The sequence below is a fragment of the Aegilops tauschii genome, chromosome 5, assembly GCF_002575655.3.
Source record: "Aegilops tauschii subsp. strangulata cultivar AL8/78 chromosome 5, Aet v6.0, whole genome shotgun sequence".
Taxonomy (NCBI): domain Eukaryota; kingdom Viridiplantae; phylum Streptophyta; class Magnoliopsida; order Poales; family Poaceae; genus Aegilops; species Aegilops tauschii.
Genome location: NC_053039.3, coordinates 46660845 through 46681888, shown reverse-complemented (window position 1 = coordinate 46681888; position 21044 = coordinate 46660845). Strand labels below are relative to the sequence as shown.

The 21044-nt window shown below is 43.9% G+C and overlaps 3 protein-coding genes and 1 pseudogene across 3 annotated transcripts; 3 read left to right on the top strand and 1 right to left on the bottom strand.

Annotated features, from left to right (window-relative positions):
- Positions 1–225: 225 nt before the first annotated feature.
- On the top strand, positions 226–1313 carry LOC109775918 (BTB/POZ and MATH domain-containing protein 1-like; annotated as a pseudogene).
- Positions 1314–5343: 4030 nt separating this feature from the next.
- LOC141022539 (uncharacterized) lies at positions 5344–6153 on the bottom strand. The gene has a single exon (XM_073498795.1). The coding sequence runs from the start codon at positions 6151–6153 to the stop codon at positions 5344–5346; it is 810 nt and encodes a 269-aa protein (XP_073354896.1).
- A 3069-nt stretch (positions 6154–9222) lies between these two features.
- LOC141022297 (putative wall-associated receptor kinase-like 16) lies at positions 9223–10447 on the top strand. Its single transcript, XM_073498590.1, has 2 exons — positions 9223–9321; positions 9606–10447. Exons 1-2 carry the CDS (start codon positions 9223–9225, stop codon positions 10095–10097), a joined length of 591 nt encoding a protein of 196 aa, XP_073354691.1. The 3' UTR covers positions 10098–10447.
- A 1685-nt stretch (positions 10448–12132) lies between these two features.
- Positions 12133–13196, top strand: LOC123493846 (uncharacterized). The gene is made up of 2 exons (XM_045228117.1): positions 12133–12465; positions 12547–13196. Exons 1-2 carry the CDS (start codon positions 12322–12324, stop codon positions 12814–12816), a joined length of 414 nt encoding a protein of 137 aa, XP_045084052.1. The 5' UTR covers positions 12133–12321; the 3' UTR covers positions 12817–13196.
- The last annotated feature ends 7848 nt before the right edge of the window (positions 13197–21044 follow it).

The following is a 21044-nucleotide window of genomic DNA, read 5'->3' as shown; positions in this document are numbered from 1 at the left end:
TTCGTAAGAATTTCTACTATCGGCCATTTTAAGTTGTTGAGTGTGTTACTTTCATGTATATTATTGCTTAGTATCCATCACTTCTGTTGTAAACGTGGACATCGGGTGGTTTTTGTCCTGTAACTTCTAACTGATCTCTCTATATATACGGAGTTACAGACGCAGAAAAATATTTCATCTTCCATTCTTGCCAACCTTAAGTACTACCCCAATCCAACCCCTAGAATGGGAGAGCGTGGGATAGTCAAGTCCGCCATTGTGGTTGCAGAAGAAAGGAGGACACATGTGATCAAGATAGATGCGTATTCCAAGGAGCTGCTCCAGACTGGCGAGTTTGCCACATCTATCCCTTTCGTAGTCGGAGATCATGTCTGGGTTGTTAAATATTACCCAAATGGTAACGGCGTGCCTGGTTACATATCTGTTTATCTGGTTCTTGAATCTGCTGATGCCAAGGATGTGAAGGCGAAATTCACCTTCAGTTTACTTGACAAGGGTGGAGAACCAGTGCCTTCATACACCAAAACTATCACAGAACATATCTTCCCAAGCAAAGGTTCAGACTGGGGTTTCACTTCTTTTATCTTGCAGAAGGATCTCGAGGGATCAGTGCACCTAAGAGGCGATAGTTTCAGAATCAGGTGTGATGTCACTGTCGTGAAGAAGATCCGCAGCAAAGAGACACATGCAAATCAGTTTGTTGTGGTTCCTCCAAGCAACTTGCATCAGCAGCTCCGTAGCCTCTTGGAAAGCAAGGATGGAGCAGACGTGGCCTTTCGAGTCGATGGCGAGATATTCTCGGCTCATAGGTCCATGCTCGCCGCTCGCTCACCGGTCTTCAGGGCAGAGCTCTTTGGCGCCATGAGGGCGGAAGCCGCTGATCCAATCGAAATTGATGATATAGAAGCTGATGTGTTCAAGTCCTTGCTCCATTTCATCTACACGGATTCACTCCCTGAGAGCACTAATGAAGATGCAACACTAGATGATGTTGTGACAGCTAGCCATCTACTTGTAGCGGCGGACAGATACGACATCGAGAGGCTGAAGCTGATATGTGAGGAGAAGTTGTGCAATCACATTGACACCAAAATGGTTGCCACTAGTTTGGCTTTGGCCGAGCAGCATAACTGCCATGGACTCAAGGAGGCTTGCTTTGAGTTCCTTGCTTCTGCTTCCAATTGGAGGCAATGATCGCAAGTGATGGTTACCAACATCTCAAAAGCAGTTGTCCGTCTGCTCTCAAAGAGCTCATTGCTAGATTCTTGCCTGATGAGCTGATAGCTGCCAAGGATATTATCAGGTCAATTTGATTAGTACTTGCGTGTGTGGGTACTGGTGATCATATCATCTATCAAGTAAACTTGGAATCTATTTTGTGTGTGTGGTTCTGCCCTCAAAGAGCTGACTGCCAGACAGCAGCCAAGGCTATTATCAGGTCAATTTGATTAGTGTATATTTTGCTAGTTTGCCGTGTCAAACAAAAATGCTATCAATCTATCCTATTTATGCAGGTAGAACTGGCACTTTTGGATTCTGCATTAATACTGTGTTTTCTGTGTGCACTTCGATTGGTCTGTGTGGAGATGAGTCTTTCTTTTTCGCTTGCTATATCTCTATTTTGATTGCAATCTTTTTAGTTATTTTCTCCTAGTTAAAACCTGCATGCTTGTACAAACAAGCAAGAGTTTAGGCACAATGTATCCCTATATCATGTTTCGGAAGTGAAAATATCACCTCTCTGTTATCCGAGTTTGGCAAAGGAGTTTTGCTTGATTGAAGTGATCTGAACGACTAAACCTTTCTTAGCTTATGTTGCTCGTCCTTTGTTGAATGATCCCAAGCACAGAGTTTTTGCCATGAACAGAGATAAACCATGTCTTTATGTAGGGCCGTAAATCTGTTAGCTAAGGGCCTATTTGATTCAAAAGATGTTTAGAGAATTCTTATCCCTAGAAGATTTTCCTATATGGATTGTTTGATTCGTGTAAATGCAAATCATTTGTATTCATATGATTCATTTGTATTAGGTTTCGTAGGAAAAGAAATTCATCCACTCCAACCTGTTTAAGAATGCTGCACTTTTCTTCTGCATAATCATACAACCATTCAATCAATGTGGTAATGAAGAAGGCACGAGATCCCAATCCAGTGTTTTTACTACTCTATTACTGTCAAACTGTGATTTCTAAATCTTAACAGCTGTAATTCAGGATAGTACTATGGTTTGGCGGATATTATTAACTTGAGACCATCCCGGAGACAGATGTAACTCTTATGGTCTTTGATGAAATCTCTTGTACCAAAAATATAAAGGACTGCAATATCTGGTGCTTTTTCTTTAGCATCAACAACTTTATTCCTCATATAATAGACATATCGTTTACAACTTGAGGAAGAATAAAGTCAGGGATAGTAGTCTCCCAGAATTCAGACGAGCTAGACGTAAAGGAGTGTTTGGCTAAACTATCAGCGACTGAATTAGCTTCTCTGCAAGGCAAGTAGCTCCCGGCGAGTGAGATGCACTGATGCGTGAGTCGTCTCGATCGTTTTTCTCTGTTATGTTTTTAGCCATGTAGGATTTACTGCTAGCAGTGCGTAGTGGTTCGGATGAGAGATTTGGGCAGCCGTTTAGTTCAATAGAGGTTCAGATGAGATGTTGTGATGAGTACTGTGTTCTACGTCTGATCACATTTTGTGGCACCGAATGATTGTTGCCTAGCTTATCCAGTACGACTTGAATGATTTTTGGTGCGAATTTGATTCATCTTCTCGTTGCTCTGTTCCGACTGTTTGCTGAACTTTGGTTGTTGCTTGTGCTAATTTTGTTCCTGCTTGCATCAGTTACTGTTTAGATGGCTCAATTCACTTCCAATTTTCACTCTGAATCATCCAATGCATGCATGCATACAAGGAATGTTGTTCAGTTGTTAGGATAATGTTTGAAAAGCGTGTGTGTTTGATGATCAGGCACATGACAGGATATAATAAGTTGAGTTTGCAGATGATCTTGTGATGGTTTGGTCTGCAGGATCTTTGTCTACTTCAGTTTGTTTGTTCTGGTCATCCTTACCATATGCACATTGTGTGTTTTGCACCATGTATTATGCTGTGCGTAAGTTATATAGGCTCATTCTAGCTGAAAGTCTTTGATATTCCCATTCCAAGAACTTACGGTGTCATCTTGTTTCTGATCTATTAAGGTGTAGTAAATTGGATGATAGTGTGATGTGTTTGATCTGCAGGTTATCTGTACGACAGTTTGTTCTCCTCACCATTGTGTGCATGATTGTTCAACTGCATGTTGTGTTTTTGGATTGTGGATGATGTAGGACAAATGCCATTCAGATACAGGATCAGTCTTACTGAAACTCTTTGATATTCCCACCTTTTCGGTTTTGACTGATGAACTCACCTCGGTTAAATTCCAGATTATATGACAGAAATGTTGGTAGCTGGGTTAAGTTTCAGGATTTTTTTCAATAGTTATGATTGTTCAACTACAGAACCTGACTAAAGTTACTAGGTAATTTATTTCCTTGAATTGTGTCTCGTCAAGCAGTTTTCGGAGAGTTGGTTGCCGGGCTAAGTTAGTTTCTGTTTGTTGCTAGGCAATGTCCTAGTTGTCCGATCAAGCAGTTTCTTAGAGATGTGCAAATGCAACTTGAGGTTAGTCGGGTTCTGTAGTATTCTGCACTGATAAGCTTCTCATCATGCATTGTCTTTATTTATCCTGTTTCTCGCTCGCTTAAATGCAGAGAAACATGTTTCAGATTAGTACATGCATGTTGCACAAGCCCTGCTTTGCATTTTTGCCAGCAGCGTTGCTTCTATACCATGTTTCCAACTGTGAATTCTGCTGTATATGCCCGTTCCGGCGCCATTAATTCCTGAATCACGGATATACCTTCTTTACATGCATGTCACATTAACTTCTGAATCACATATATATTTTGTTTACAACTGCTAATTCTGCTGTATATTCTTACGCCAGATATGAGTAGTGTTGTATTCTAGCTCTGAATTTCAGACAACAGAAATGGGTTCAGACAAATTTTAGACAGTAGAGTTGTAAATTTCAGAGCACGCACACATGTACAACTAACTACAGTAATTCGTATTGTCACACCAACTCATAAATGGGTTCTTTGTGTACTTCAGTTTGTTCTGGTCATCATTGTCTACTTGATCAATCAACTTGTTGTGTTTATGCCCTTCTTTCCGGTTTTGATTGACTCGTGAGATTACCTCACTTTGATTCCGTTCTATGCCGGAAATGTCGGTTGTTCAGCTATGTTTCAGTGTTTCAGCAGTGGTTCCTGCTAGTTTTGTCAAGTTTCCTAGACTTGTGTCTGATTAAGCAGTTTTCCAGGGTTGGTTGCTGGGCTAAGAGGTATGTATCAGCATACTAGGTAGTTTCCTAGTTGAAAAATACAAATGCAACTAGTTTCCTAGTTTTTACTTGCTTGCTGATCGAGTTGTTTTCTAGAGTTGCGCAAATGCAATTTACTGTTAGTCAGGTTATGTGAAAGTCTGCATTGATGAACTTGTCATGATGCATGGTCTTTAGCCTGAGATGAGGAAAGAAAAGCACGGGGGAAAATGTTTGTAAAGAACTAGGCATCGTGATCTTTAGCCTTTGCATTTTGCTTCTTCATTATCCCGTTTACAACTTAATTCTGCCATAGATTGCCGGTTCCGGGGCTATAAACTTTGTGTATCACAAACATAAGTACTCTAGTTTTGTACTCAAGCTCTGAATCTGAGACAAGAAAGCGCACACCACACATGTACCAGTACAGGAATTGGTACCCTCACATGTACCAACTCAGGCTGCAATACTACTACTACCATCCCAGTTTCGAATTCAACCAGGGGACTAGAGATGCTTTGTAACAAATCAAGATGGCAAAACTAAACAATGTTTACTCTTCTCCTTTCCCTATTTATTATCCCAACATCACACAGTCACTGTGATCGTACGAGAATTCACGTCTAGCCAGGAACGAAAAGTGGCAATGAAGATAACAGAAGTGCACGAAGGAGACCGTGCATCGTCTCGACCATGGATGGCCAACCGTGCCTGTTATGCAATCAACGCACCAGCAATAGTCCAGCAAAACACACACACACACACGCACACGCACACCAGGAATAGGATACTAGATAGATTATATAAGTACGTAAACTGCAGCAATTTCACCAACATCAGTCATACAAAAGCTGGATATAACGTACTGATGTATGATCATACTACAGAGCAAATGTTGAATATTACATCCAATTAAGACGACCACAATCCAGGCTTTTTTTTTTTTTAGAATGACTACCCAAACAAACCAACTACATGGTACTTTCAGATAGCATGAGCGGCCTTAGCCCTATCGGCACATCCGCAATGATCAGCGAGTCACCTTCTCGCCTGCCCCTGACCGCGAGCTCATGGGCCAGTTTGTTCTTGTTTCGTTTAACAGCTTTGGCACTGACGGAGTTGAAAAACGTCGCTGTGCTCCTTATATCACAGATGGTTGAGAAGCATGCAGACCTATTTTGGCTTCCCTCCTCCAGTTCCTTCACAATCAAGGCACAATCCGTTTCAATGATTAGACTGCCCCGGTACATGGCCGATAGCGCAGCGATACCCAACAGTATAGCCTGCCCTTCAGCTTCTTCCACAGTTCTGCATGCATTCATCAATCTGCACGCCGAAAAGAGGACCCGACCCTGATGATCGCGGGCGACAGCACCCGCCCAACACTGCCCAGTCTCCGACAGGAAGGCCGCGTCTGTGTTTAACTTAACCTCACCAATCAGTGGCTTGTCCCACAGAGGAGAACTTTCTGCACTTGGCAGATCCCGAGGTTTGGTTGCTCCAGAGACAAACAAAGACCAACTGCTTTTTCCTTTAGTCTCATCTATCATAGACAGGTTTCTTATCTCCTCCTCATACCTGACGAGGAAGCACACCGATCGCGATACTGATTCTTTGCCCTCATGGTGCACACAATCATCCCGTAGGAACCAGGATCGCCACAGCAAAAGAAGGATTTTAACTCTCATATCCAGATCATGTTTGTCCAACAGAACTTGGAGCCAGTCACTTCCAGTATACCAGAATTCCTGTTCATCCGGGATGTCCCACTCCTTCCTCATAGCAAACCGCAGCGCTCTGCTCTTAGTGCATGCTAATACCGCATGGTATTCATCCTCATCTCCATGTCCGCATATGTCACAGATGCTATCATGAACAATTGTACATTTACATTTGTTCTTCTTTGTTGCTAGCGTTTCCGCGGCAATTCTCCATCCAAATATCTTGATTCTCTCCGGGATATTCATTTTCCAGATGACGTCCCAAATACTCCTGTCCCCTACTCCAGAGGCGGAGGACGAGGCGCCCGCGGCTGTGTTACGTTCCAGACTAGCCGCCAGTTTATACGCACTCCTGACAGTAAAATTGCCATTTTTCTCGTAATGCCAGGCAACACAGTCATCCACTTCGGCCGAAGGAATATTTATCCTGAGAATTTCCTCTGCATCGAAAGGGAAGAAAATGTTTCCAATCAGTTCCGAATTCCAATTTTTTGTCTCCGGATCAATTAGTTGGTTAACCCAACGGAGTCTAGACGGCCTCCTGAAACTCACTGATCTCAAACCCTCATTCCGTGCCATTGGTCACGTTGAATCTGTATGCGTTTACCATTGCCCACTCTCCAAACTAGGTCCTTTTTCAGCAACTCAAGCCCATGCTCTATGCCTCTCCATACCGGAGAAGCGTCGGACGAGAAGACAGTATCAAGTAGGTCGCTCTTAGGGAAGTATTTAGACTTGAGGACTCATGCACACAGGCTTTCTGGGTTTTGGATGAGCCTCCATCCCTGCCTCGCTAGCAGCGCCAAATTGAACATGTGCATATCTCTGAATCCAATTCCTCCTGCTCTCTTCGGTTGAGTCATGTGTTCCCAAGACATCCAATGAACCTTCCTGTGCTCTTTCTCATCTCCCCATCAAAAATCTCTGATCATTTTCTCATATTTCTCACAAAAGCCTTTTGAAAGGAGGAAGACTCCCATAATGAAGGTGGGAAGTGCTTGAGCGACAGACTTAATATGTACCTCTTTGGCTGCATATGACATAAACCTCTCATTCTAGTTGTTGCATCTTTTTCCAAGCCTATCCATGATAGGTTGGAAGTGTTCATCCTTCATTCTCCCTTCTGGCGTCGGGAGCCCCAAGTACTTGCTCTCAAAAGTGGATGTTTCTACTTCCAACACCGATTTGATGCCTTCTCTCACATTCTCTGGACACACCTCACTGAACAAGATAGAGCACTTGCTAGAGCTGAGAAGTTGGCCAGTACATCTCTGAAAAATACTCAGCGCTTTCTTCACCGATTTCGCTTGGTCTACCGTACCCTTGAAGAATAGTAGACTATCGTCAGCGAATAGCAGATTTGAGATGCCGGGGCTATTTCTTGCTACTTTGATTGGCGTGATATGTCCACCCGCCACCTCTCTGGTCAACAGACTACCCAAACCATCTGCAACAAATAAAAAGAGGTATGGGCTTAGTGGATCCCCTTGACGAAGGCCTCTGGTCGGTGTGAAGAATTCCGACTGTTCCCCATTGCACTTCACTGAAAATCTGACTGAAGTGACGCACTCCATGATCCACTTAATCCACTGCGGACAGAAGCCAATTTTTCCCAGAACTTGCTCGAGATATCTCCATTCCACCCGATCATAGGCCTTTGCAAGATCCAATTTGTAAGCACAATGGGTATCATGCTTGTTCCTGCTGTGTTGTATCTTATGGAAGCATTCAAATGCTATGATTGCATTGTCAGTGATCATCCTCCCTGGAATGAAAGCACTTTGGGTCTCCGATATGATATCATTCAGTACTGGTCTCAACCTATTCACAAGGCACTTGGAGATGACCTTGTAAATAACGTTGCACAAACTGATGGGCCGAAAATCTTTCAAAGTCTGTGGGTCCTTTCCTTTAGGGATTAGTACAATGACAGTGTCGTTGATACCCTCTGGTAGATTACCATTCTCAAAGAAATGTAACAATCCAGGCTAATTATGCCAACTAGTAGTATAGTCGACCAATTGCTAGCTAGCTAGTAGATCTATCGCTCCAATTAACACTAAACTACATTACCAGGTACTACATTCACAAATACTCATCAGCCTGCCCTCAACTCCTCATGAGCTGATCCCCTATAGCTGCAGCGCAGCTAGATGAACTAATCGGCTGCCCTGTTCACCAGTCATTCAGTGCTCACCTCCCAGCTGGAAGAGGCCCAACAAGCAAACGAGGTCGCCGCAGGCGAAGAAAGCGAGCCGACGATCCTGCCTAAGAGGAATCCTGGGGGGGGGGGGGGCGAGGAGGAGGCGGACGGCGTACACGCAGTGGCCAACAAGCAATGTGATGGGCAGGAATCCTGGGGGGGGGGGGGTGTGGTGGCATGTCCGAAGATGCGGCACGCGTCTCTGTGGCCCCCCTCACGGACGGCGCCACCGCCGGTTCCTGGAGGGGGGAAACAGACGCGTCGGGTCTACACGGAGGGGATCTTGCTGTGGGTTTGGCTCGGATGTTGCTCCAAAGTGTTCTTATGGGCTGACCTAACACAACCGGGTGGAGAGGTCCACTGGTCAAAGCCCGTCCTTGTAAAGTCAAAGGGCTAGATCTCGTGGTCAAACGCTACAGGGTTAGGCGGGACGGGGGCCCTGGGGGGGTAGCAATGCCACCGGAGCGTCGCACCGGGCCCTCATACACGCGGGGTGGTGTGGTAGCATGTCCGAACAGGCGGCATGCGTCTCCGGGGTGTGGCCCCCTCCAAGTGACGGCGGCACTGCCTTGCGTGGAGGGGGGCCACACCGCGGAGCCCCAAGACGGGCGTCTACGCATGCCTAAACACTTTCACATATGCATCGGGACCGTGCGATGTATCGGCGGCATAGCTACACCCCGAATCCCCCCACTAACCAGATTCCCTCTGTGTCGACCGTTTCCCCCCTCCGTGACACGGCGACAGCGACGTTCGTAAGGGGGGCAATCAATATACCGTTAGGGTATGTTTATTTTAGAAAAGGCATATTTATCTTGTGGAAAAACAAAAAATAATATAAAGTAAAAAAATATAAGGCCATCAGCATAGGTGCACATCGGAGGTACAATCCCACGGATCGATGACGTGGCATCGCACGCGGATCGATGACGTGGCAGAGGGGCATGGGCCAGGTCTATGCCGACGGCTATGCCGTAGGCATATCTCTTCCACACAATGATCCCCCACTCCCTCGGATCGATGACGTATGGACGACGCGGATTGGTGATGTTAGCAATTCTATGCCGACGGTAGATATGCCGACGGCCACCATTACCTCCCGTCGGCGTAGTTTCGACGCGACCGGATAGGTGGGCCCGGGCTATGCCGACGGGCCCCGTCGGCATAGATAGACGTATGCCGACGGCGTTTCGACGCCTACTACCTGCCCTAGGCCGTCGGCATAGGTCTATCTATGCCGACGGGGGCCGTTGGCATAGATGAGGCCGTCGGCGTAAGCGGATTTTCTGGTAGTGTCATGCTCGTCCAGGGGACCCTTGGCTACCTTGACCCCGAGAGCTTCATCAGCCACCTCCTCACTGACAAGAGCGACGTCTACAGCCTCGGGGTCGTTCTGTTTGAGCTGATGACGAGAAAGAAAGCTCTGTACACCGATGATAACTCCAGCGAGAAGAGATCATTGTCCCATAATTTTCTCCTTATGTTTCACCAAAACAAGCACCAAACAATGCTGGACTCTAAGATCGCAGACGATGCTGCGGCCATGGTCATCGTCGAGAAGCTTATCATCCTCACCATTCAGTGCCTGAGCGTGAGAGGGGAGGACAGATCGACGATGATGAAGGAAGTCACGGAGCGGCTGCAGGTGCTGTGGAGACACCAGATACATACTTCCAGTGCTGGCAAATACGGTCGTGACTTCGATAGGAACTATGGAAGATGGTTGTCGTTTGTAATTCTTCCTTTTGACGAGATGACAGACGGGAGCTTGGAGATGTGCAAACTGGTGCTGGACATATAGGTGTTTTGTTGTCTGTACACTTCATTCCTGCGTCTGAGGGGTGTAATTAGACAAAAATATTTATTTTTGAATTTATTTATAGCTTTGGACAATATACGTGCAGATCATATACTTCAGTCAAGTACAAAGATACGGTGAAGCTGGAGACATGAATTCAGGTATACTACTCTGTTCTTTTTCTAATGTAAACGAAAACCAACTCATTAGCTAAAGGATACAAGGAAAATAATATACGATCTGCTGTTAAAAAGAATAATGGGCTTCTTTTCTAATATAGGTGTAGCTTTTCTTCTTCCTTTTCATTTTCTGACAGCAATACAGGTGTAGCTAGGAGTACATATACATGTGTCTGTGTGCAGCTTCAAAAAAAAAAAAAAAGCCACACAAGTTCTTACTTTTGCTGTGAAATAATTCTTCTATTACTAAATAATTAGTGTCTACAACCACGTCTAATAATGTCCAAGACCTTCTCTGGACCAGTTCCAAGATCATTTACTGGAGTAGTTCGTAGTGGTTCGGATGAGAGATTGGGCAGTCTTTTTGTTCGTAGGGGTTTCGATGAGAGATTGGGCAATCGTATGGATGTCGCGATGACCAATGTTTGTTCCCTTTCCACTTCTGATGAAATTTTGTGGCACGGAACGGTTGTTTCCTTATCGAGTGCGGCTTGAATGAATTTTGGTTCAAACTTGACGGATCCGGTTGTCTGTTCTTATTGGTCCAGAGATCTCTGCTTAATTACACTGACTGTTTGCTGAACTTTTGGTCTTGCTTGTGCTAATTTCGTTCCTGCATGCATCAGTACTGTTTAAGATGGCTCAGATTGCTTCTAGATGACTTCAAACTTTTACTCTGAATCTTGTCATGATGGTCTAGAGATTCTCTTTTGGTTTCGACTCGTGAACCTACGGTGATCATCGTGTTTGTGTTCTGTTAAGACGTAGATCACTGTGATGGCTTGACCTGCAGGTTCTTTGTTACTTCAGTTTGGTGCGGCCACCACTGTGTCAATTTGGCTCCATCCATTTTTTTTCTTCAGATCAAATGCAAGGGGTTAATTCGCTAGGTTCTTGCTGGATGTCGACATGTTTCATGTGTTGAGAGTTTCAGACTTGATCGATCGGTTTTTCATATGCTCAGAACAAATTAAACAGTGACCGTTACACATTCTTAACATAACTAGCTGGCCATCTAGGCTCGCCTAGTCCCAACATCTGGTCAAGTGTTGCTATTTAGAGCAAGCTAATTCATGCAGACGAACCCGTCTCTTACTTTGCAAACTTTTTTTAAAAAAGGAAAAGCTATAGAAAATGGTTTGGGTTTATTGTCCTTTCCTAAGAATTAGGAAAAGTGTGAAAGGAGAGATAGCTCACTGGAGAGATGGTGCATTGAAAACTTGCGGGGTTGGATAGCACATGATGCCTCACCACTTTATGCCTTAATAAAAACTTGCGGGGTTGGATAGCACATGTAGCACATGATGCCTCGCCACTTTATGTCATAGTAAAAGCTTGTGGGGTTGGATAGCACATGATGCCTCATCACTTTATGCCTTAGTAAAAACTTGTGGGAATGAATAGCACATGATGCCTCACCACTTTATGCCTTAGTAAAAACTTGTGGGATTTAATATCACATGATGTCTCACCACTTTATGCCTTAATGAAGGCATGTCATTAATCGTCATTAACCTTTTTTTAACAAGGCTCATGCTGAATTTTGTAGTTCTTTGAAGCCCCATCTCCCTTTCTAGCGTGAGAAAGACAAAGAAGATACTTGCTCCATTCTATAATATAAAAAACGCTCTTATATTATGGGATGGAGGGAGTAGTAAATAAATAGACTTGTAATAATAAGAGAACTTAATTGATGACCTGTAAAAAGTTGAGGCTCGACACGTCGTGGGTGTTGAGGCGGGCCCACACGGCGTCGCTTTGCTTCGCTCTGCTGTCTCGCTCCATTCGCTTCGGCTTGTTAAAAAGCTCCACATGCAGCCGCCTCCAGTTAGCTCTTTCAACACACGACCCTCTCACATAGCTATAGGGAGCAGGGATTCAACATCCGTTTTGTCCATCTCGTCTCATTTGTCTTTCGTCGTGGTCGTGTTGGAAACCTCTCTCTCTCCTCCTTTCCTTTTGAAATGAAAATTAAGATGAGACAGAAAATTGAACTAATCGTGTGCTCTTGTGTCTTGTCCTAGCTAGCTAGCTAGCTTGGATCCACCATGGACGTCGACGGCGAGACCATGGGCAAGAAGAAGATCCCGGTCACGGATGCTGCCCGGCTGGTCAGCGCTTGGGCGCTCTTCACCGCTTGCGTCTTCCTCGCCTCCTTCGCCCTCGCCTGCTACCACGTCCCGTGCGACCTGGTATGTATGTACTACGACCCGTCTATAACCCCTTGGATGCTTCGGCCGATCCATATCGATCCATCATGCATGTTCATGCAGTGCGTCCAGCCGACGGACATTACCGGGATGGTGTACTGCGCTGCGACTCAGGCGGCCGTGGCGGCGCTGGCGCTGCTGCTCCCAGGCCGTCACCTCTGCGTCCGCAGTGCCCTCGCGGACCTCGCGCTCGTGCTCACCATCGTCGTCCACCTCATCCTCACGTTGGCTGTCGACCCCGACAACATCCTCGTGATCTACTGGGCCATCTTCTTCATGGCGGGCGACTTGGTCAGCTCCCTGGCCCTCCTTTTGGGAGGTGAGGAAGATTGAGGACCGATTAGGTCAGCTCATGATCGAGGCACTGTTGATGACTGACTGACTGACGAGTAGTTCTATGATTCTATCTTATGCACGATGTGAGGATCGATCGATCGAGATACGGACATACGGTATCGATCGAGATACGGTATTGAGGATCGATGTAGTGTTCCACCGTTTGGTTTTGACTTCTGAAATATGCATGCATGGCAGAGCGCCTGAGTTTTATCGTCAAAAAATAAAAAAAGATGTAATCTGGACGATCCGATCCTATGATGATTTAATCTGCTAGCTGTTTCTCTGTGTGCTTCAGTTTGGTATATATGCTCACCACTGTGTACATGCATGATTTTGATCAAACATAATCTCCAGATTTGCTAAAAAGGGTAAGTGTAGCTTGTCTGAAACCGCTCGCTGCAGCGCGCGCGCGCGAGATAGCAAGGCTCCTAATTTATTCTCTCTCCCATCTAATATAATCTCTTTCCTTGCTGGCTCATTCATGCCATAAATGAAAGCCCCAATTTCTTCTCTCTCTCATCTAAATGGGCATGAAGCCTTTTTTTTCTTCCTCGCTCATGGCCATGCAAGGCTCTATTTTCTTTCCTTTTGAAGCTCATCATGGCTGCAAGATTTTTCTATTAGATCCTTTCCTTCCTGCGCTCCCCATCCTCATTGTTTAGGTGGCTTATTAGATTCAACTCGGAAACATATAAAAGTTGGTGGAATCTGATAGAAAGGAGCGAGGTGGGTCTATTGAAAGGTAACATCCTCGTTTCAGCACAAGCCATACCATGGTTTAGTTGGTTATTGTTATTGATACGTGAAGTGGAAGTCTAGAGTTCGAGTCCGTGACGGGTTTGTTATTTTTTGCGGGACGAAACCAAGAATATATATATAGCTAGAAGAGAACCTTCAAATAACAGCAATGTGTGGCAAGCTCAGCTGGTGGTGCATCAAGTGATGGCAAGTTAAGATTGTGGGTTCGATATTTTGACAGGACAAATATTTTTTCCAGTCAAACCGTTTTTTACATAAAAAAGAAGCTAGATAAATCTCATCCATCAATCTTTATGATTAACACAAAATCAACGGATATAAAGATGTGATTTATGGAGAACTATGAAAGCCTCCGTCCTTTATTATTAGGTAAAGATATTATGAATATGTGTATCACCACGATCGAGATTTAACAACAATAGACCACTCTTCAAGGATGCATGACCATAAAAGATATTAGTCACATAAATAGAACAACCATTATTCTCTGATTTTAAATGAATAATTGTCTCGCATTAAAAAAGATTCAGATATAATGTTCATGCTCAACGCTGGCACCAAGTAACAATTATTCGGGTCTAAAACTAATCCCGAAGGTAGATGTAGAGGTAGTGTGCCGACGGCGATCACATCGACCTTGGAACCATTCCAGACGCGCATTGTTTATTCTGTAGCCCCTGTTTCGAGTTACAAATATGAGCAACCGAACCAGTATCAAATACCCAGGCGCTACTACGAGCATTAGTAAGGTACATATCAACAACATGTATATCACATATACCTTTGTTCACTTTGCCATCCTTCTTATCTGCCAAATACTTGGGGAAGTTCCGCTTCAAGTGCCCAGTTCCTTTGCAGTAGAAGCACTCAGTTTCAGGCTTGGGTCCAGATTTGGGCTTCTTCCCGGGAGTGGCAACTTGCTTGCCATTCTTCTTTAAGTTCCCCTTCTTTCCCTTGCCATTTTTTTTGAAACTAGTGGTCTTGTTAACCATCAACACTTGATACTCCTTCTTGATTTCTACCTCCGCAGCTTTAAGCATAGCGAAGAGCTCGAGAATTGTATTATCCATCCCTTGCATGTTAATTACAGTTCATCACAAAGCCTTTGTAGCTTGGTGGCAGTGATTGAAGAACGCTGTAAATAACACTATCATCTGGATGATTAATGATACGTCTCCAACGTATCTACTTTTCCAAACACTTTTGCCCTTGTTTTGGACTCTAACTTGCATGATTTGAATGAAACTAAACCGCCTGACGCTGTTTTCATGAGAATTGCCATGGTGTTATTTTTGTGCAAAAATAAAAGTTCTCGGAATGACATGAAACTTCATGGAGAATATTTTTGGAATTAATAAAAAATACTGGCGAAAGAATCAACACCAGGGGGCCCACACCCTGTCCACGAGGGTGGAGGGCACGCCCCCTATCTCGTGGGCCCCCTAAGGCTCCACCGACCTCAACCCCAACTCTATATATTCATGTTCGGGGAGAAAAAAATCAGAGAGAAGGATTCATCGTGTTTTACGATACGGAGCCGCCGCCAAGCCCTAATCTCTCTCGGGAGGGCTGATCTAGAGTCCGTTTGGAGCTCCGAAGAGGGGAATCCTTCGCCATCGTCATCATCAACCTTCCTCCATCACCAATTTCATGATGCTCACCGCCATGCGTGTGTAATTCCATCGTAGGCTTGCTGGACGGTGATGGGTTGGATGATATTTATCATGTAATCGAGTTAGTTTTGTTAGGGTTTGATCCCTAGTATCCATTATGTTCTAAGATTGATGTTGCTATGACTTTGCTATGCTTAATGCTTGTCACTAGGGCCCGAGTGCCATGATTTCAGATCTGAACCTATTATGTTTTCATGAATATATGTGAGTTCTTGATCCTATCTTGCAAGTCAATAGTCACCTACTATGTGTTATGATCCGCTAACCCCGAAGTGACAATAATCGGGACCACTCCCGGTGATGACCGTAGTTTGAGGAGTTCATGTATTCACTAAGTGTTAATGCTTTGGTCCGGTACTCTATTAAAAGGAGGCCGTAATATCCCTTAGTTTCCAATAGGACCCCGCTGCCACGGGAGGGTACGACAAAAGATGTCATGCAAGTTCTTTTCCAAAAGCACGTATGACTATATTCGGAATACATGCCTACATTACATTGATGAACTGGAGCTAGTTTTGTGTCACCCTATGTTATAACTGTTGCATGAGGAATCGCATCCGACATAATTATCCATCATTAATCCATTGCCTACGAGCTTTCCACATATTGATCTTTGCTTAGTTACTTTTCCGTTGCCACCGTTACAATTACTACAAAACTGCTACCATTACTTTTGCCACCGTTACCGTTACTTCCATACTACTTTGCTACTAAATATTTTGCTGCAGATATTAAGTCTTCCAGGTGTGGTTGAATTGAAAACTCAACTGCTAATACTTGAGAATATTCTTTGGCTCCCATTGTGTCGAATCAATAAATTTGGGTTGAATACTCTACTCTACCCTCGAAAACTATTGCGATCCCCTATACTTGTGGGTTATCAATTAACTCCCAGCTGAGTCAAGTGGTTATAATACCCAGACATTTTGAGTATGTGTTCACTGACAGAATTGTTCTCCTCCATCTTGCAGCTGTAGAACTTGTTGGAGATTTCATATCTCTCAACTTGGGAATTTTCTTGAAATATTTACTTCAACTCCTAGAACATCTCATATGGTCCATGACGTTCAGAACATCTTTGAAGTCCCAATTCTATGTCGTAAAGCATGGCACACTGAACTATCGAGTAGTCATCAACACGCGACTGCTAGGTGTTCACAACGTCTGCAGTTGTTGGAGGGGTGGCACACCAAGCGGCGCATCAAGGACATAATTCTTCTGTGCAGCAATGAGGATAATCCTCAAGTTACGGACCCAGTCCGTGTAGTTGCTACCATCATCTTTCAACTTATCTTTCTCTAGGAACGCATTAAAATTCAAGGGAACGGTGGAACGGGCCATTGATCTACAACATAAATATGCAAAAAACTATCAGGACTAAGTTCATGATAAATTAAGTTCAATTAATCATAATACTTAGAACTCCCACTTAGATAGACATCCCTTGAGTCATCTAAATGATTATGTCATCCATATCAACTAAACCATGTCCGATCATCACGTGAGATGGAGTAGTCTTCAATGGTGAACATCTCTATGTTGATCATATCTACTATATGATTCACGTTTGACCTTTTGGTCTCCAGTGTTTCGAGGCCATGTCTGCACATGCTAGGCTCGTCAAGTTTAACCCGAGTATTTCGCATGTGCAATACTGTCTTGCACCCGTTGTATGTGAACGTAGAGCTTATCACACCCGATCATCACATGGTGTCTCAGCACGACGAACTGTCGCAATGGTGCATACTCAGGGAGAACACTTATACCTTGAAATTTTAGTAAGGGATCATCTTATAATGCTACGCCATACTAAGAAAAATAAGATGCATAAAAGATAAACATCACATGCAATTAAAATATGTGATATGATATGGCCATCATCATCTTGTGCCTTTGATCTCCATCATAACCGGCTTGACACCTTGATCTCCATCGTAGCGTCGTGGTCATCTAGCCAACTATTGCTTCTACAACTATCGCTAACGCATAGTGATAAAGTAAAGCAATTACATGGCGTTTGCATTTCATACAATAAAGCGACAACCATAAGGATCCTGCCAGTTGCCGATAACTTTTACAAAACATGATCATATCATACAATAACGTATATCACATCATTTCTTGACCATATCACATCACAACATGCCCTGCAAAAACAAGTTAGACGTCCTCTATATTTTTGTTGCAAATTTTACGTGGCTGCTACTGGCTTCTAGTAAGAACCGTTCTTACCTACGCATAAAAACCACAACAGTGATTTATCAAGTTTGATGTTTTAACATTCAACAAGGACTGGCCGCAGTCAAATTCAATTCAACTAAAGTTAGAGAAACAAACACTCGCCAGCCACCTTTATGCAAAACTAGTTGCATGTCTGTCGGTGGAACCGTCTCATGAACGTGGTCGTGTAAGGTTGGTCCGGGCTGCTTCATCCAACAATACTGCCGAATAAAAATAAGACATTGGTGGTAAGCAGTATGACGATCACCGCCCACAACTCTTTGTGTTCTACTATGCAAATCATCTACGCATAGACCTGGCTCTGATACCACTGTTTGGAAACGTAGCATGAAATTTCAAAAAAATTCCTAAGCTCACGCAAGATCTATCTAGGAGATGCATATCAACGAGTGGGGGAGAGTGTGTCCACGTACCCCCGTAGACTGAAAGCGGAAGCGTTTCACAACGCGGTTGATGTAGTCGAACTTCTTCTCATTCCGACCGATCATGCACCGAATGTACGACACCTCCGAGTTCTGCACATGTTTAGCTCGATGACGTCTCCCGAACTCTTGATCCAGCAAAGTGTCGAGGGAGAGTTTCGTCAGCACGACGGCGTGGTGATGGTGAAGTAATCCGTGCAGGGCTTCGCCTAAGCACTACGACAATATGACTGGAGGCGTAAACTGTGGAAGAGGGCGCCGCACACGGCTAACAATCGTTGGTGTGTGTTCTAGGTGCCCCCTCCCCACGTATATATAGGTGGGAGGGGGAGGGGGACTACCTTGGGGCGCCCCAAGTACGAGGAATCCTACTTGGGGCCCTAGTCCAATCCGGCCCCCCTCTTTCCTTTTACCAGAGAGCGGAAAAAGGGAAGAGAGGGGAGGAAGGAAAGGGGGGCGAACCCCCTCCTCCTTCTCCTATTCCGCCTCCTTCCTTAGGGGGGCGCCACCCCTAGTGGGCTAGTGTGCTCCCCTCCTATGGCCCATAAGGCCCATTATTCCCCAGGGGGTTCCGGTAACCCCCCCGGTACCCCGATATGTACCCGGTACACTCCGAATCACATCCGATGCCCGAATACTATCGTACTATATATCAATCTTTACCTCTCGACCATTTCGAGACTCCTCGTCATGTCCGTGATCTCATCTGGAACTCCGAACAACATCCGGTCACCAAATCACGTAACTCATATAATACAAAATCATCATCGAACGTTAAGCGCGCGGACCCTACGGGTTCGAGAACTGTGTAGACATGACCGAGACACCTCTCCGGTCAATAACCAACAGGGAAACTTGGATGCTCATATTGGTTCCCACATATTCTACGAAGATCTTTATCGATCGTATCGTAATGACAACATACGTTATTCCCTTTGTCATCGGTATGTTCATACCTAGTTCAATCTCGTTACCGACAAGTCTCTTTATTCGTTCCATAATACATCATCCCTCAACTAACACATTAGTCACATTGCTTGCAAGGCTTATTATGATGTGCATTACCGGGAGGGCCCAGAGATACCTCTTCGATACTCGGAGTGACAAATCCTAATCTCGGTCTATGCCAACCCAACAAACACCTTCAGAGATACCAGTAGAGCATCTTTATAATCACCCAGTTATGTTGTGACGTTTGATGGCACACAAGGTATTCCTCTGGTATTCGGGAGTTGCATAATCTCATAGTCAAAGGAATATGTATATGACATGAAGAAAGCAATAGCAATAAAACTTAACGATCAATATGCTGAGCTAACGGATGGGTCTTGTCCATCACATCATTTCCTAATGATGTGACCCCGTTCATCAAATGACAAAACATGTCTACGGTTAGTAAACTTAACCATCTTTGACTAACGAGCAAGTCAAGTAGAGGCTTATTAGGGACACAGTATTTTTGTCTATGTATCCACACATGTATCAAGTTTCCGGTTAATACAATTCTAGCATGAATAATAAACATTTATCATGATATAAGGAAATGTAAAATAACAACTTTATTATTGCCTCTAGGGCATATTTTCTTCAAACATTTGCATGTATGTAGTAGTAGACTTAATATTCATGTTTCAGTTTCCTGTTCATTTTAAATATTGAATTGACACTCGTACAACGAGGTGCTATACAAACTGTTTTTAACCCCTTTCCGCGACGGCATTTGGAACCGTCGCCAAGTGAGTGTGGGCGATAGGGGGGTCCTTCCCACATGACCCACAAACCATCGGGGAAAGGCCCTCCTGGGACACAGGCTGGGGCAAAATGAGCTCGTGTGCGATCGGGCGAGGCATCGGAACCCAATCATTTCCGTTCGTATGTACATCCCATACAGTGAATCCAAGAAAAACATTTTCGTTCGTATGTATATCACACACAGTCAATCCAAGGAATACGTTTTCGTTCTTATGTACATCCCACACAGTCAATCCAGGGAAAACGCTTCCGTTCGTATGTACATCCCACACAGTTTTATGTATAGGCTCGTGTGTGAAAGGTGTAACTATCACACATGCTCTACCTTGGTTAACCGTTTGCTTTTATCAACTACATCACACACAATTTGATGAAGAAAACTGTGTGGCATTGAGCTATCCATCACAAGCGCTTTTACTGCCAGAACCGTTTCCAAAGTTCCATGACCGTCTGTTCTCTTTTTATATCGCACACATTGTTTTCTTTCTAACCATGTGCACATTATTTTATTAGCTCTTGTATATTTTTATTTTTGCCTGTAATTTATTATTTGAATTGGAAATTTTGAAATATGAAACGTGCAATTCAAATTCTCAGCACAATGGTTCAACAACGAATTCATAAATAAATTTGCCAGTACAATATGTTCAGTAATTACAGGATTAGACAACAATTAACTATGATGAACCACAATATTTAAAGGCGGTAAAGGTGAAGAGACAAGTGTAAATTAGTTTGACTACCGATGGTGTTGAAGAAGTGGAATGCCCTAATTTACCTTCTTGCATGCCATAGGCACGCACCACTTTTGTCCAACCCCTTGTGACGATCGCCCGCTCATCCTTCACTGCCTTCAGGAAGATTTCTAGAGCATTATCATAGTAGCATGAATTATATACTTTAACCTTAGTTGCCTCCACTCCGGTCATGTAGTTTGCAAGGTAATCATCAGTAAATAGCTTTGGAAACCATTGAAAAGAGAAAAATATCAGATACTGAGGTCTAATAGAGTAACTTGTTGTGGGCAGGGGGAAAAGGCAACACATTGCTTATAATGCTAAAGTTCACTGTTGTCTTGGACAAAGTGTAAATAAAGAGCTTAATTCCAATCACCCGTTTCTTTTGCCTAACAATATTTCTTAGTTTCCTCACTTGACGCTTGTTCGTGAATATCTCATTGTCTCATACGCAAAAGGGATCGAAGCGTGGATCAGTACCGCTCATATATGTACCTACAAGCAACCAGTAAATGTTAGAAGCTAAACTGAGATTGCATAAATGATGTAAAATACAACTACCTATGTTCCTAAGTACAAGTATTTTTTTTACATATTTCAATATGAACTACATACGGATGTATATAGAATTATAGATA

Bases quoted from the DNA above. Each gene is read 5' to 3' on its own strand.
- LOC123493846 (XM_045228117.1), top strand. From the start codon at position 12,322: ATGGACGTCGACGGCGAGACCATGGGCAAGAAGAAGATCCCGGTCACG. The intron at 12,466-12,546 runs GTATGTATGTAC...ATGTTCATGCAG, and splicing joins ACCACGTCCCGTGCGACCTG to TGCGTCCAGCCGACGGACAT.
- LOC141022539 (XM_073498795.1), bottom strand. From the start codon at position 6,153: ATGAGGAAGGAGTGGGACATCCCGGATGAACAGGAATTCTGGTATACT.
- LOC141022297 (XM_073498590.1), top strand. From the start codon at position 9,223: ATGACGTGGCAGAGGGGCATGGGCCAGGTCTATGCCGACGGCTATGCC. The intron at 9,322-9,605 runs GTATGGACGACG...ATGCTCGTCCAG, and splicing joins CACTCCCTCGGATCGATGAC to GGGACCCTTGGCTACCTTGA.